The following is a 17,625-nucleotide window of genomic DNA, read 5'->3' on the forward strand; positions in this document are numbered from 1 at the left end:
TTTTGAATTATTTTTGTTTACATTTTGAACTATTTTCATATACTTGAGGGCACGAAAACCTTTTAAGTCCTTAGGGCCTCTATAGATTTTAACCTGACCCTGTCCTTGAGCAAACAACTTCATTTCATGCTACCCCAGTCCACTCAGCTGGTAAAAATGAGTAATCCTGCAATTGACCAGTGTCCCATGCAAGAAGGAGCATATACACCATGGAAATTGGGAAAACCAACCCTATGCTCCTTACAGTATAATGTGGACTAACCACAGGTCAGCTTTACCTTTTTCCATCCTGGGAGTCAGTAAAATAAGTTTCAGTACCAAATGTAATCCTTTAAAGTCCTGTACCTCAGCTTGGTCAAAATCCAATGATTGAAAAATCAATAAAATAATGTTCTACATCTGTTTAGTTAAGTGACCTTGTCAAAAACACATGTACCCAAGAACTTATCGGTATGACCATCTGACCATCTGTGACACTCTATATGTTAATAATAAGTCAAATTATTTGTTTTTCAGATATTGAATGATAAAATCCATTTTTGAATCAGTTGTTTTTGACTTAGTAACCTATCTAAGCAACTAATTTTAATTGGTACAGCTTTTAGTCACATTTTTACTCTCTCTCCATTCCACATACCTAACACACTTTAATGCTGCAACAAGCACTTCCAAGTCAATGAGTCATTCAACTTACTAGAAATAGTAACCAAATCTCCCTCCAAATTAACCAACATACCAGGTGTAGGAATGGCTGTGTGGTAAGTAGCTTGTTTACCAACCACATGGTTCTGGGTTCAGTCCCACTGCATGACACCTTGGGCAAGTATCTTCTACTATAGCCTCAGGTTGACCAAAGCCTTGTGAGTGAATTTGGTAGACGGAAACTGAAAGAAGTCCGTCGTATATATGTATATGTATATGTGTGTGTGTATATGTTTGTGTGTCTGTGTTTGTCGCCCCCAACATCGCTTGACAACCGATGCTGGTGTGTTTATGTCACCGTAACTTAGCGGTTCGGCAAAAGAAACCAATATAAGTCCTGGGGTCGATTTGCTCGACTAAAGGCGGTGCTCCAGCATGGCCACAGTCAAATGACTGAAACAAGTAAAAGAGTATACTTATCACCTTGCATCAGTTCTACATCCAACTGTCCATGTTTGCATGGGTGCTTTTTTCACATGGTGCTGGCACGGGTACCTTCTGACATGGCACCGGCACAGGTGCCTCTTCACGTGGAGCTGGTATGTCAGCTTTTTACATTCTTTTTACATGGTGCCAGCATGGGTGCCTCTTCATGTGGAGCTGGCATGGGTTCTTTTTCCACAGCACTGGCACAGGTGCCCTTTACATGACACCGGCATAGGTCCTTTTTTACATGGTGCAGGCTAAATAACAACAACAAAATGCATTAATCTCATGCACCTGACCTCTGATGCAAATTCTCATCAGTGCCACTTTAGTGTGTAGTCTACCCAGCACTGGATTAACCATTAAGCAAAATAAGCATGTGCTTAGGACATCAAGGGAAGGAGGGGGGCACCACAGAAATGGTAAATAGTTTACGGCACAAAAGAAATCACTTTAAACTTGCTAAAATAATATTCAGGATGCCTTTATCTCTACTAAGTATAGATGCAGATATGTTACCTAAGATTAATTTTGTGGATCTGATCAAAGACTTTGCAATTCAAAAAAGTTGGAGGAACTTTTCTAACATAAATTAAGTGGAAGTATACAAAAATAAACATTATTTTCCCTCTTACAGTTTTGTTTCATTTTGAAAATAAAAAATTGATTTTATTGTTTGTTATTTATATTTTGAATTACATAATCTTTTATGGAGGCACCAAAATCTTTTAATTGCTTAGGGCCTCAATGGGTCTTAATTCGGCTCTGAGTTTACCTGGCCATTTACACTTTAGTGTGCAGTCTAACTTTAAACCTTAATTCCAAACCCTAACTCCTAACCCTTAACATAACTCAGATCAGGTCATTTCACAGTGTAGACTACTGATACTACACTAGACCAGATACTAAAGTAGCACGTTTTATTTATCCAGATAGAATGTTTCTGCTTGAATTATGAAAAAAAAAGTTTCCAATTTTAATTTTATATTTTGTATACAATAATTAAGAGTCAATAAAAATTAATCTTTCTTGTGTGTGTGACTTAATTGAAAGGATACAAAGAATTGTATATGCTTCCTTGTGTGGAGTTTAATTGAAAGAATACAAAGAATGGGACTGACATGTTCATGTGGGTATGAGGTTTATTGACAATTTATAATGCAGATGTGCATTATGTTCCAACCATGACGATCTCCTCATCTTTCAGACATGTTATACCCTGGATTGCATCATTTAGTGTATCTACTTTTAAAAACAGTATAGTGTAATTTGAAGAAGACTTGGCTGTTATTTCTAGCAGGTCAAAAGACTGCTTAAATCCATTCTGTTGTTGGTGGTGGTATTCAGCTCCTGATTAACACCAATTAAGTAGAATATGAAGAAATAAGAAAAGACAGATGAAAAAGGAAAAGAAAGAAGAAAAGGGGTTGGGTAAAGCAGTAGAAGATACAAGGGTGTGGACGATGGGCCACACACCCCAAAACAAATGGTAAGCTCAGATGCACACCATGGTAATGACTGCTATGGTGTTGCCACAGAGAATGGCCAGCAATACTTACTGCAACAGCCACTCCACCTCACTGGGCTCATTTCTCAGATGAGCCATCATTATCCCGATTTTGTGGAAAAAATCAGAAGTATAGGGTCTGAGGAACACCTGACATCTCAATGGCGACCAGCACAAACTGTTAGCAACTGGTCAGACCCCTGTATTTATTGATTTGTATTCCCTATTTTTCTTTCTATTGCTTTATCTCCCCACCATTTTTTTCTTTCTTTTCCTTTTTTCTTCTGCTTCTTTGCATTTAAATATTATAGATGCAGGAGTGGCTGTGTGGTAAGTAGCTTGCTTACCAACCACATGCTCGCGGGTTCATTCCCCCTGCATGGCACCTTGGGCAAGTGTCTTCTACTATAGCCTCGGGCCAACCAAAGCCTTGTGAGTGGATTTGGTAGACGGAAACTGAAAGAAACCTGTCGTGTATATGTGTGTGTGTGTATATAATGCCTTGTGAGTGGATTTGGTAGACGGAAACTGAAAGAAGCCTGTCGTATATATGTATATATATATATGTGTGTGTATATGTGTTTGTGTGTCTGTGTTTGTCCCCCTATGCTGGTGTGTTTACGTCCCCGTCACTTAGCGGTTCGGCAAAAGAGACCGATAGAATAAGTACTGGGCTTACAAAGAATAAGTCCTGGGGTCGATTTGCTCGATTAAAGGCGGTGCTCCAGCATGGCCGCAGTCAAATGACTGAAACAAGTAAAAGAGTAAAAAGAGTAAAGAGTATATATATATATATATATATGTATGTATTTGTATGTATATGTTTGTGCATCTGTGTTTGTGCCCCCAACATCACTTGACAACCGATGCTGGTGTGTTTACGTCCCCATAACTTAGTGGTTCGGCAAAAGAGACTGATAGAATAAGTACTAGGCTTCCAAAGAATAAGTCCTGGGGGCGATTTGCTCGACTAAAGGTGGTGCTCCTGCATGGCTGCAGTCAAATGACTGAAACAAGTAAAAGAGAAAAAAAAATCTAAAATGTGATCTGTTGTATAATTAACTGTAAAAATAAGCCTTTTTTAATTAAGCAGAACTATCATCCAAATTATTTTGGCCTGACCATCTTGCATTGTTTTTTCTAGACATAGATGCAGGTATAGATGAGTGGTTAAGGAGCTTGTTTCATAACCATGTGGTTTCAGGTTCAGTTTCATTGTGTGATACCTTGGTCACGTTCTTCTATATCACTGGACTGACCAATATCTTGTGAGTGAATTTGGTTGACATGGTGGACAGAAATTGTGTGGAGGCCCATCATGTGTGTGTGTGTGTGTGTTTGTCTGTGTGTATGCATAGTATGTAAATATGTATAGCATGTGTGTGTGTGTGTGCACCTATTTGTGACTGTGCTTGTCACCCTCCCATACACCACTTGACAACTGGTGTTGGTTTGTTTACTTTACTATTAACTTAGCAAAAGAGACCAATAGAAAAAGTACCAGATTTTTAAAAAAAGATAAAAACAAAAAAACAAGTACTAGAGTTGATGAATTCAACTAAAACCATCCAAGGTGGTGCCCCAGCATGGCCACATAACTGAAACAAGTAAAAGATAGTGTATCTAAGATTACATTAATCAACGTGCTTTTTTTTTTTAAGACAGCGGAATGTGATATGAATGAGATTTTGCTGCTATTTCTTGTAGATTGTGCAACCGTTTTGCAGTAACCATGTTAAATGTAACTGTACATCAAATTAAATGAAGCATGATTCCATTTTTGAAGTGATAACCAGTTGGGAGAAAAACACTTAAAAAATAATCGATCATCCAGAAAATCTAATTGATCAATATTGATTGTTTCATGGAAATACAAGATATTGTCACATTTATAATCTAGTATCATACACACACACAATATGGCGTTATCTTCATCATTGTTCTAATTTTTTCATGTTTGCATCAGAGAAAGGGAATGACTCATTGAGGTAGATTTTTTATGGCTGGATGCTCTGTCTGTCACCAACCCTCACTTGCTTTCAAGCAAGGTAATATTATTTGACTAATGTGAGCATGTTTACATGGAAGGTTAAAAAAACATGCAGTCCAGGAGAAGGTTGGTAACGTGAAAAACATCCAGCCAGAAAAATCTGCCTCAACAAATGTGTGTGTGTGTGTTTATACACACACACACACACACATATATATATATACATATATCCTCACCATCTACAAGAGAAGAGACCAAGAGGATTGCAGCAACTATCAGGGCATCTCACTCCTGAGTATTGCAAGCAAGATATTCACCCATATCCCACTCATTTGCCTCCTCATTCTTGTGGAAGATGTCCTCCCTGAGACCCAGTGTGGCTTTCAACTCTCTCAAGGCACAACTGACATGATCTTTTGTGCCTGCCAACTTCATGAGAAGTGTCAAAAACAATAACAGCCTGCAATGTTTATCTTCTGAGATCTAAAGAAAGCCTTTGACAAGGTCCCCCATCCTTGCTCGGTTTGGATGTCTGGAGGACTTCATTGCCCTGCTCCGCCCCCTTCATGATGGCATGCCCTCACAGACCTGTTTTCCATCTTTGGGGGTCTTAAGTAAAGATTTGTCCTGGCAGAAACCTGTTTCTCTTTGTACATGGCCGCCCTGTTCAATGAAATCCCACCAGGCTCGCCTTCTAGCAACATGTGCTATCGCTCAGATGGTGGACACTTCAATCTTGCACATCTCTATGCAAAGATGAGGACCTCCACCATCTCAGTCCATGAGATGCAGTATGCCAATGACAATACCACTCCAAGCTGGACTGCAGATGGCCTATAAAGGACAAACACAGACACACAAACATATACACACACACACACACACACACACACACACACATATATATATATATATATATATATATATATATATATATATACGATGGGCTTCTTTCAGTTTCTGTCAACCAAATCCACTCACAAGGCTTTCGTCGGCCCGAGGCTATAGTAGAAGACACTCGTCCAAGGTGCTTTGCAGTGGGAATGAACCCGGAACCATGTGGTTAGTAAGCAAGCTACTTACCACACAGCCACTCAATAGAAAATTAATATAAAGAGCAGGACGCAATTTAGTACATTAAAGGAAAAATTCAGTTGTCACTAAATGTGACTAACAGATGACAAGACACCTATATTGCTAGAAATAGGAGTAAAATACTCCTGGTTCTATAAGGAGAGTGCACATGTATACACATATGCTGACAGGGGAAGAAACTGCCCAATAACTGTATATATGTATATACAGTATATATGTATATATATATATATTATATATATATATATTATATATATATATAAAGTGCTTAGCACTCCACTAGCATGGATGCCAGTCAGTGAATTTTATTTCGATTTCACTTCCCTCAATAGGTCTTCGCAAGCAGAGCTTTTTGGACACTAAACTTTGCTTGCAAAGACCTGTTGAGGCAAGTGAAATCGAAATCGAATTTGAAATCAAATTTGATGACTTGCATCCATGCTAGTGGAGCGCTAAGAGTACCATCCGAGCGTGATCATTGCCAGAACAGCAAACTGGCTTCCGTACCGGTGGCACGTAAAAATGCACCATTTGAAAGTGATTGTTACGAGCATTGCCTTACTGGCACGGGAAAAAGCATTTAAGTGAGGTCATTGCCAGTGCCACTGGCATGTAAAAAAACACCATTTGAGCATGGCTCTTGCCAGTACCGCCTGACTGGCCCTCATGCCGGTGGCACATAGAAGCACCCACTACACTCCCGGAGTGGTTGGCATTAGGAAGAGCATCCAGCTGTAGAAACTCTGTCAGATCAGATTTGAGCCTGGTGCAGCCATCTGGTTTGCCAGTCCTCTGTCAAATTGTCCAACCCATGCTAGCATGGAAAGTGGACATTAAACGATGATGATGATGATATAAAATGTACATACACACGCACGCACACACACACTGAGTATGCTTATGTAATTCAGTATATATATGTGTGTAATTGTCTATGTATACCTACCTGTGTATATGCATGTGTTGTGAGTTTAATCTTAGTCACCCTCTACATTGTCTGTTTAATTGATTCTTCATTAATTATACCAGTTCTGCTCCATTCCAATACATAGTCTTACACACTCACAAATCAACGACAATATTAGTTGCTTCTATTGTCTACACCAGTACACACACCCACACACACACACACCCACTACAGGTTGTTGTTGTTGTTTTTGTTGAAGAATAGCCACGGCCTTGTTGAGTCAGCCCTGCTTTATCAGACCTATGGCACAGAGGTAACTGGTTATATACGGCTGGCAGCCAGCATCTAAGGAACAAAAAAAAAAGAACCCCAACCAAAAAGAAGAAAAAAATAAGGACAACAATAACAAACAACAAATAAACATTGGGGATTTGATTTCTTGAAGTGATTTACATTCATACACACGTGTCTGTATATGCATATATGAACATGTGTTTAGTGTGTGTATAAATATATATATATATATGATATCTGAATGCATTTTTTAAGCAAATTTCCCAAAAGTGGATGCCATATGATCTGAAACAAGGAGAAAAACAAGGAAGGAAACATTCAAGACCAAAATAAGAACCAGAAGGCTTCAACAGAAATGCTTTCATTTTCTCCTCTGTATTATAATATAAGGATTCAACAGATTTATGTCCCCTTATGAGTAACTTGTCAGGAAGATTGTTTCAACTGCTGGATACTTTGTGTTAAATATATATATATATACGTATATATATATATAGGTCAATCAGCGTGAAGAATTTTTATCCATCATCTTGGAATGTATGTAAATTGTCTTTTTCTAAAATTTTTTAATCAGCTGGATATCTTGTTTTGTTTTGTCCTGTTCTTTACGTCCTACTTTCTAATGCAAACTTCAGAAAAATGTTCTTGTTCAAACCACGCAGGACTTGAAGTGAATACAATAGAGTGGCTTGTTTCAAGAATCTGTTGTTGTTGTTGCTGCTGCTACTTCTACTACTTCTGCTCCTGTTGCCGAGGTTCTTGTAATTTTCTTTTAGTTTTCATTCTTCAAGAACTTCATTTTCGACATTTGACAAAAAGCACTTTCCCACCAAAACTATACATCACATTCACAAAAGCATGACACTTAGTCTTTGAGTTTGCTGTCTCTCTAACACACACACACTCTCTCTCTGTAGCACACACACACACTCTCTGTCCCTCTCTCATATGCACAGACTCTCTCTCTCTCTCTTACTCACCACACACTCTATTTCACATACACACCTTCCTTCTCTCCTGTCTCTTTCTCTCTCATTATCTCCTACCCTTATGCTTCTGTGTCAATGAAATTGGTGATGGTTGGTTATATTACCTGACCACTCAATGTTTCCTCTATCTTCTTTAACTGTCAGTTAAATTGGGACAAGAGAATATTACCACACTCAAAGTACAACACAAGAAGGACACAGCAGTTCATGTGTGTCCAGTACAAATTAACAGCATTCCAACTGAGAAGATACTCCGTCCACTCAGCCATTCTACTACTCCTTGAGTATTCAGTGTAACACTTTGCAGCTCACTATCTCACAGAATACACAGTTAAGCATTTACTCTACTCAAAAATCTACAGAATCCAGTAGCATAACCTAAATGCTAAAGCCATTTGTCACCTTTCACAGCATTCTTATGGGTACCTAAAATTTACCAAAGATTTTCTGCTGCCAACCGACTTGAAAAAAACCCAGAAAAACTACCTCAAGTGCCAACTGATTTATTGTATGACCAGTTTACTTTACATTACATTTGGTCTGATGGAATTTTGCTAACCAATTTTCGTCCCTTAAATTTTCCTCCTTGGTGCCACTGATGTTCTGCTGGTCTTGCTTTTGTTGTTGTTATTGTTGTTCAGCATTGATACAAGCAATCCTATTGGATTATGGAGACACATGAAATATTGTCGAGACATCTAAAGTCCTGACAACACTGCAACCTCTGAGGTGTCAGTAATATTTTTTCTTCTCTTCTTACACGTGCATCCTTTTATGGAATTTTTAACCTGATGTTTCCCAATCTGTATTCCATTGAACATTTCTAATAGTTCCACACATATTTGACTCAGCCTAAAATTGTTTCTTACATAGGAGCTGAATACTTCCATCTGACACCAAGCGGAGGTAAGAAACAGTCTGAGCCTATTTTTTCTGCTGCTCCTGTGGCTGACATCCTTAATGCATTCTGTCACATTGCCTGGAATCACTAGATTCGTTTCAAATCTGATTGGAAGAAACCATTTTTTCTTCTCTTTATTTTCCCTTTTTTCTACTCAATGCGGAACTACCCACTATTTGAACTTGGTGACTCAGTGGTTACTTACAACAACTCTCCTGGACCGGATCATGACAAACTATATTTCGTTGCTACCATTACCCTCCTCAATAAACTCTCCGAGAGCTTTATAGTTGTCCCCTACTTTTTCTCTTTTTTTTTCTTTCTGACAATGGAATTCATACGGCGCCACATAGGCGGTTGTGAAATAATTTCTGATTCCAGACAAAGGTATCAGAGAAGAGATAATAGGGGCCCTACGAAAATTCCTTCAAAGGAAATGGCAGACCTTAACCTGAAGAGGGAAATTGAGGTAACCAGTTTTTGCTCTGGGCAAATACTGTTTGATTTCATTTTTCTTTTCTCTCTTTTGCTTTAAATTTATCTTATTTAAATTATTTTGTATTTTCACATTTTTAAATCCTTCTTTTAATACTTTTTGATGTTGTTATTTGGCAGTTATTGTCATCATTTTCAGCCTCATCTTCATCCTCATGTCTTAATTGTTATCAGCATCATTGTGGCCATCATCATGTAACATGACATACAAAGCCAATCAAAGGAGCTTCCATGTGGTTACACGGCCTGCTAGAAATAGACAAATTTACCTTAAATTACACCCTACAATTTTATGTAAACAAACAACACATTAGGTAATGTATTCCTACTTACTGTCTGTATCTATCTGTCAGTCTGTATCTATCTGTCTGTCTGTCTGTATCTATCTGTCTGTCTGTCTGTATCTATCTGTCTGCCTGCCTGTATCTATCTGTCTGTCTATATTTATCTGTCTATCTGTATCTGTCTGTCTCTATCTATCTATCTATCTATCTATCTGTCTGTCTGTCTGTCTATCTATCTATCTGTCTGTCTGTCTGTCTGTCTATCTATCTATCTGTCTGTCTGTCTGTCTGTCTATCTATCTATCTATCTATCTATCTATCTATCTATCTATCTATCTATCTATCTGTCTGTCTGTATCTATCTATCTATCTATCTATCTATCTGTCTCTCTCTCTCTCTCATAATTTCTTTCACCTCAACTGATAACTCATTACATGTTCTGTTAATTTGTCTGTCTGTCTGTCTCATTCCTTCATTTTAATTTTTCTTTTCCTGATCTCTTTAAGCAAAGTTCATCTTTGTGCCATTTTTGCTTCACTGTATCTCTTTATTCCTAGTCTCTCTCCCTTAACACATTTTCCTCTCTCTCTTTTGCTCACTCACTCACTCATTCCTATCACACATCTCTCCCACAGTCTATCAAGTGTTGCCTCCCCACCACCTCATCCTTCCACAATTTCCATTCCACTGTTTTACTTGAAAGGAGACCTACCTCCATTCATTGTCAAACAGCTTGTAGAAATTGTCTCATTGCCAAGGAGTGAGAGATGAGAGAATGAGGGGAGTAACTTTCATTATTAGGACAACACGGTCAGGGTGGAGTGGGGTGAAAAAGAGGAAGAGTAGGAGGAGGGAAAGTGTAAGCAAGTGAAAAAGCTTGAGTTGTGTGGGTTGCTGTCAGGTCATTAGGATTACCTAATAAATTAGACTTAATTATTTCACGTGTACCAAATACTTACCTTCCCTGTTTAGAGCATTGAGTACATTAATGCACCAAGGTTTGGTGCTTCTCAGCTATGAGTTCAAATCTTGCTAGCAACACTGATGATCATCAAGGAGAGAAAGACTTGCTTTTAGTTATTCAGTTTTTTTCTTCAAGGTTCAGGCATGGCTGTGTGGTTAAGAAGTTCACTTGGAACAAATGGTTTCAGGTTCAGTCCCACAGCACAGCATCTTGGGCAAAACTTCTCTATTGTAGTGCCAGGTTAACCAGTGCTTTTTGAGTAAGTTGGCAGGTGGAAACTGTGGAAGCCCATTGTATATATGTATATATATGTATATATCTTTGTCCACACCACTGCTTGACAACCTGTCTTTTGTTTATATCAATATAAATTAGTGGCTCGGCAAACGAGACTGATAAAATAGATTTAAAACCGATTTCTTCAACCGAACTTTTCAAAGTGGTGCCCCAGCATGGCCACAGTCCAATGTCAGAAACAAGTAAAAGATAAAAAAATAAGTAATGCATTTGTCTGCTTTTTGTTCCACCTACCCATCCCAGATGTCCAAGCTTGATGACTGGACTTTTGCCACATCCTGGTTGTAACCTAATGATTCCACTCCCCCACCCCCCCACTTCCCTGCTCTTCTATATCTTATTCACTCCACTGGCACCACCACTGTCTTATCTCTTCTCCACGCCATGCTAATTAATGCTGCTAAGAAAGTCTGGGAAGACAGGTAAAGGCTATAAAGATCAGGTGTAGTGGCACAAGCATTAAAGGACCTGCACAAAAATTAGGAAGAAACCAGCCACGCTTGTCTTATCTTCTTCCTAGAGCATGGAGGTCTCTACCATTGTCTATATTGACAAATATACCCCTTTGTCACCCGTAGGTATTCTTTCTGTTGTTCTTTTGTATTCCCCCCCCCTTTTTTTTTAAATTCATTTATTTCGCTTTGCTTTCATATCTATTAATTGTTTCAGTCTTCAGACTATGGCCATGCTAGAATAACACCAAATAGTGTTCAGCTGCACAAATCTACCTTAGTACTTATTTGTTTAGTCTGGTTCTTATTCTGTCAGTCTTTCTTGCCAGACTGCTATGTTAGGGAAATATAAACAAGCCAACCTTGTTTATCAAGCAGTGGAAAAAGGATCAAACATGTGCACACATGCACACACATACACACACAACAACAAGCTTCCACACAGTTTCCATCTGCCAAGTTCACTCACAAAGCTTTGGTTGGCCCAGGGCTATGGTAGAAGACATTTGTCCAAGGTGCCCCAATTTGGGACTGAACCCAAAACAATGTGGTTACAAAACAAGTTTCTTAACCACTAACCATGCCTTATTTTACATCAAGTTTTTTCCTTCTTTTTTATTTAATGCCTGAGTTGCCAGAATATTTTTTGTTTGTTTTTGTTATTTATGTTGTTTATCCTTGATCAAGTAGTCTTTGATCAAAAGTGTTCCAACCATGACGAACACTTCTAGTACTACATTATCTAATATGTCTCTCCTTTTGCATGATGAAAAGTTGGAAATATAAATTTGTGGATAAATTTGGTGGTTCTTTCTTCCAAGCTGAGCTACTATGTAGAGGCTCCTTTGCTGGCTATTTCAGTCCCAGATCAGCTCTGACTGAGCAGACCTATGGATGACTTTTTTTATCGTTGAAGTGGCAAACTACAAAAGAAATGTGTGAGTTTTTCCTGTCAAACAGTTTGACCGGAAATTCTAGAAAGATGGCTTGCAGTTATAAAAAACTGACAACTTCCACCTCAGACCAAAACGCCTATTGCTGTTTTAGGGAATCTATGTGAGTTAGTCTCTAGCCCTCTCTGTCAATTTTCTCTTATATTATGGTTATGTCATACTTGACAATCAACACTAATCTTATATATACACACACACACTTTAAATACAATGATGCAGGTTTATAAAATGTCTGAAACTCAAACTTTAATGTGGTCATTATTGATCCATACAACCTCCTCACATTGTGAATACCTTAAGAAGAAAATATGACTAACCACCAGACTAAAGAAGCTAGAGAAAAGAATATGGAGAATGGTGGGTATTCAGCTGTAGAAATAATCGTTCCAATTAATCTGCAAAAGATAGGACTAAACTTTCTCTTTCAGTTTACATCCTACTGTTCTTATGAAAGGTAATGACACATAAACACCGGCTGTGTGGTTAAGAAACTCACTTTGCAACTCTGTAGTTTCAGGTTCAGTGCCAGTGTACAGTACCTTCAGCATTTGTCGTCATCTATAGCCCATGATCAACCAATGGTTTGTGAATGAATTTGGTAGGCAGAAACGGGGTGGGAGATAAGGCGGTGATGTAATTGGGGTCGATGTAATTGACTTCATCCCTTTGTTCTTGTTTGTCCCCTCTATGTTTAGCCCGTTGTGGGCAATAAAGAAATAAGAAACAGGGTGGGAGATAAGGCGGTGAGCTGGCAGAAACGTTTGCACGCCGGGCGAAATGCTTAGCAGTATTTCGTCTGTCACTACATTCTGAGTTCAAATTCCGCCAAGGTCGACTTTGCCTTTCATCCTTTCGGGGTCGATAAATTAAGTACTAGTTATGCACTGGGGTCGATGTAATCGACTTAATCCCTTTGTCTGTCCTTATTTGTCCCCTCTATGTTTATCCCCTTGTGGGCAATAAAGAAATAAGAAACAGGGTGGGAGCTCATCAGATGCATGTGTGTTTGTGCTTGTGATTGATTCCTCGCTCTACTGCTAAACAACTGATGTTAGTTTGTTTACATCCCTGTTCAGCAAAACAGACTGACAGAATAAGTGCCAGATTTCAAACAAAATAGTATTGTCCAACTAAACCCTTCAATGATTGAAACAAGTAAAAGATAAAAGAAAAGATTAAAGCTAAGATAATGTAGTCTAGGTTATACATATATAAAATAATTGATAATAATTATAATAATAATAATCCTTTCTCTTATAGGCACAAGGCCTGAAATTTTAGGAGAGGGAGCCAGTCAATTAGATCAACCCCAGTATGCAACTGGTACTTATTTTATTGACCCCCGAAAGGATGAAAGGCAAAGTTGGCATCGGTGGAATTTGAACTCAGAACTTAGCAGCAGACAAAATACCGCTAAGCATTTTGCCTGGCGTGCTAATGATTCTGTCAACTTGCTGCCTTAAGAATAATTACAATAAAGATAATAATGATAATAAACTTGATGGTCACAGGTGGTATGTCTTCGATCGTTGGACTGTTCTATCATAGCTAACCTTGTGGGGGTGGGGGAGTAAAACAAAAATTGGTTCAGCTGTTGTTAAATGTCCAATGTGTGAATATGATAGTGTTGTTATAGTTCAGCTTCTAGTCAACTTTGGTCAAGCTGTTTTAACAGACCATTCCAAAGTCATTCCAGCCATGACCATTCCAGTTTTTGGGAGGCTGGGGTATGTATCTAGGACCTCATTATAGAATGTATTGTTCCTTTATTTAAAACAATTGGGTGTGATTTAAAGGAGGTTTGACTGCTATCTCTAGCACGCTGTGCCCCATACAGAAACAGCCTGATTCACGCTCATCTTACAGTAAATGTCATAATGGGTTATGAATTACTTCCCTTATGTGTGTGGTTTTTGTCGTTGCTGTTGTTGTTTTAAGATTTTTCCCCTCTGTTTTTATTTGTGATTTACTGACAACAGGGTTTAAAGTTAAGACAGGATATAATTAATAATTGACAATATCTGTTATTATCCAATGTGTGTAATTATTCATTATGAATTCTTCCAACAACTTGAAAGCTTTTAACATTTTTAACTGCTTGATACCCTTTGCAGTTACAACGAATATATATAATTATGTGTGCATGTGCATATATACACACAAAACACATACAGAGACAGTCTTTGTTTGCCTGTCTCTCTCCTCTATGTCTACTTCTCACTTTTTCTCCAACTGTCATTCTGTCTGTCTCCCTACATGCCTCTTACATACATATACAAACACAATTTTAAAAGTATTTATGAATGTATACAACGGTTCCTCTTAGTGTTACTAGTAACATGTAATCCAGTACAACCTATCACATGGTCAGGCCATCAGCAGACAAACTGATAGCCCTACCAATCCTGTTTGGTAAGGAGGGTAGATTTCACTGGACATTCTGCAAGATGGGTAAGAAAACCTCTCAATGACCATCCAACAATTGGAAATCTGAGATTCCTAGTCTTTGTTAAAACATCTCTCTAGAAAGAGGAAAACTCTGATCCAACACCTGTGATTTCATTTACATCCTATGATGTACACTAAACCTTCGTTTTAGGGAAATGCATATGTAATTTAGAAGTGTGATTGACAGGTGTTTTCATCATTTTAAAAAGCATCAGGGGAAAATGAACCTGTAACTTGTAAATGAAACAACCTTTTCTCCAAATATCTTCCTATCAATATGTCTGTCTAAAATGCTGTCGCAGAAACTGTGAATAGTAATGAATGACAAGTAATTAACCAAACCCAGTGTTTTATTTCTGAAGGTCCAATCAGAAATGTTCCAGACTGTGTGATCCGTTTTGTTGCATTGCAGGTTTGACTTTTAATTACATCAAGTCAACTTCATTGTTTTGTCCTTCAAGGAATTTAATAAAATAAACAAGTAACATTGCAGAATGTGAGGGCATAGTGGAATGTGAAGCCTTAGCAGAATGTGAGAGCATAGTGGAATGTGAGGGTTTAGCGGAATGTGAAGGTGCATTGCAGAATGTGAAGGCATAACGGAATGTGAAGGTGCATAGTGGAATGTGGCATGGTGGTTAGGATATTGTGCTTGTGATTATAAGATGCATTAGGTTCTTGATCCAGTCCGCTCTGCAGTAAATGAGCTCCAACAATAGCTGGGAAGTTAACCCTGTGGTGGACTGGTGTCCTATTCAGTGGGAGAGTGTTGTATTCTCAGTCACTTAGATGCTATGTAAACTGGGTTAATCTCCATCCTTATGAGTCTATCTATTCATATCTATCTATCTATCTTTATATCTATCTATCTATTCATATCATCATCATCATTTAACGTCCGTTTCCCATGCTGGCATGGGTTGGACGGTTCGACCGGGGTCTGGTAAGCCATGGAGGCTGCACCAGGCTCCAGTCTTATTTGGCAGTGTTTCTACAGCTGGATGCCCTTCCTAATGCCAACCACTCCGTGAGTATAGTGGGTGTTTTTTACATGCCACCAGCACAGGAGCCAGTGCAGGCTGGCAAACGGCCACGATCGGTTGGTGCTTTTACATGTCACCGACACGGACGCCAGTCAGGCAACACTAGTCACTGCCACACTTGAACAGTGCTTTTACGTATCGCCAGCACTGGTGTCTTAACTACAATTACCATTTGAATTTTTTATGTTGACGAACTTGATTCAACAGGTCTCCTCAAGAACAGTGAGTCACTCTACGATCCAAGGTTAGCACAGCAGGCCGTCCTGTGAGCCATGAACTCATATCTATCTATCTATTCATATCTATCTATCTATCTACATGTCTGTCTGTCTATCTATCTATCTATCTACATGTCTGTCTGTCTGTCCATCCATCCATCCACCCACAGAGTTTCTGTCTCCTAAATTCACTCACCAAGGCATTGGTTGGTCTCGGGTTATACTAGAAGACACTCTCCAAAAGGATCATGCCATGGAACTGATCTCAAAACCATGAGGTTACAAAGCGAGCTTCTTAACTACACAGCCATGCCTGCCATTCATTTTTTTGTATTTGCATACAAGAATTATCAGTCGCTTATCTTCACAGACCTCACTCTCCTTCCTCTCATTCTCCCTCCCTCTTTCTCTCTCTCTCACACACACCACTACACCCAGTCACTCACTGACCTCTACTCCTTCCCCGACTCCTACATCCTACCTATGACTCCATTAGCTCAATGTACCTCTTTACACATTGCTTTGATATTTGCAATTATTTCTCATCATCTGGCAGTCAAGAGATAATTTATCGCTAAATGTTCTGGTGTCGTTTAACTTTGCATTTATATAAGTGTAGATGCATGTGAATTTCTGTGTACATGTATCTGTCCATCTGTGCTAATTTGTGTGAGTCAGGAATGTGTGTATGTATGCATGTGTATGTGTTGTGCATATATTGGTATGTATGAAAATGTTATGTAGTAAATTTGGTGTGTATGTGTAAAATTATTGTCACAAATACTTACCTCACATAAACGCATGCTCTCTCTGTCTCTGTCTCGCACACACATACACATAAACACACACACACACACATACACACACATGAGGGAGGTGTACTGTGCATCTCCATTATTTTAGGATAGATATAACATATTCCTGTGTTTTAGAACATGACTAAATTGGTTAGTAACAGGAAGAGCATCTGGTCGTAAAACACTGCCTCTGAAAACACATCAGATTCATTACCAGCATGGAAAAGCAGGTGTAGATCAAGGATGATGATGTGCATGTGTGTGCAATCATACATGAACGTGTATATATATATATATATATATATATATATATATATGGATGGATGGATGGATGAAAGAGTCCTCCATCAATTTTGACTGAGTAGTACCTTCAAGTATCTTCAGCTAGCTCTGGGTACTGACTAGATCCTCGTGAGAGGACTGAAACTGAAAGAAGTCTATTGGGTTATATATATATATATATATATATATATATATATAGTTCAAATTTACAGAAAACAAAAGATGAAGACAAGTGAGGGAACAACAAGACGGTGTTTTAGTTTAATGCTTGGGAAGAATGGAAAATTCTTTGATATTTCATGCCTATGCTCTTCAACAGAAAGGATTGGGAGAAAAAAAAATGGAGAAAGAATGAAAATAAAATGGTGAGAGAAAAACATATGTTGGAATTAATGGTTCAATATGATGAAATGACCGGAAGAAAGAGGCTATGTGTGCATATATAAATATATATATATATATGTGTGTGTGTGTATATATATATGTGTGTGTATATGTGTGTATTGAAATTTTTTTCTTGGGGGACACATTTTTCGTGGTAATGACAATTTGACATCTATCTTTAGCATATAGGGTGTCC

General features: G+C 38.4%; 1 protein-coding gene across 4 annotated transcripts in view; it reads left to right on the forward strand.

Annotated features, from left to right (window-relative positions):
- LOC115219642 (BTB/POZ domain-containing protein 17) overlaps positions 1–17,625 on the forward strand; it is a 194,197-nt gene that overhangs the window by 70,971 nt on the left and 105,601 nt on the right. The window contains exon 1 of one of the 4 annotated variants that reach the window (XM_036509609.1): positions 8,885–9,280. The exons of 1 other annotated variant lie outside the window; for it this stretch is intronic. In XM_036509609.1, coding sequence (XP_036365502.1) covers positions 8,969–9,280 — 312 coding nt within the window. In that variant the 5' untranslated portion in view covers positions 8,885–8,968. Of the gene's footprint in view, positions 1–8,884; positions 9,281–11,360; positions 11,427–17,625 lie in introns of those variants that run through there. 2 more of the 4 variants (XM_036509610.1, XM_036509611.1) reach the window with 2 other exon arrangements.

Source organism: Octopus sinensis, linkage group LG15 (assembly GCF_006345805.1).
Source record: "Octopus sinensis linkage group LG15, ASM634580v1, whole genome shotgun sequence".
Taxonomy (NCBI): domain Eukaryota; kingdom Metazoa; phylum Mollusca; class Cephalopoda; order Octopoda; family Octopodidae; genus Octopus; species Octopus sinensis.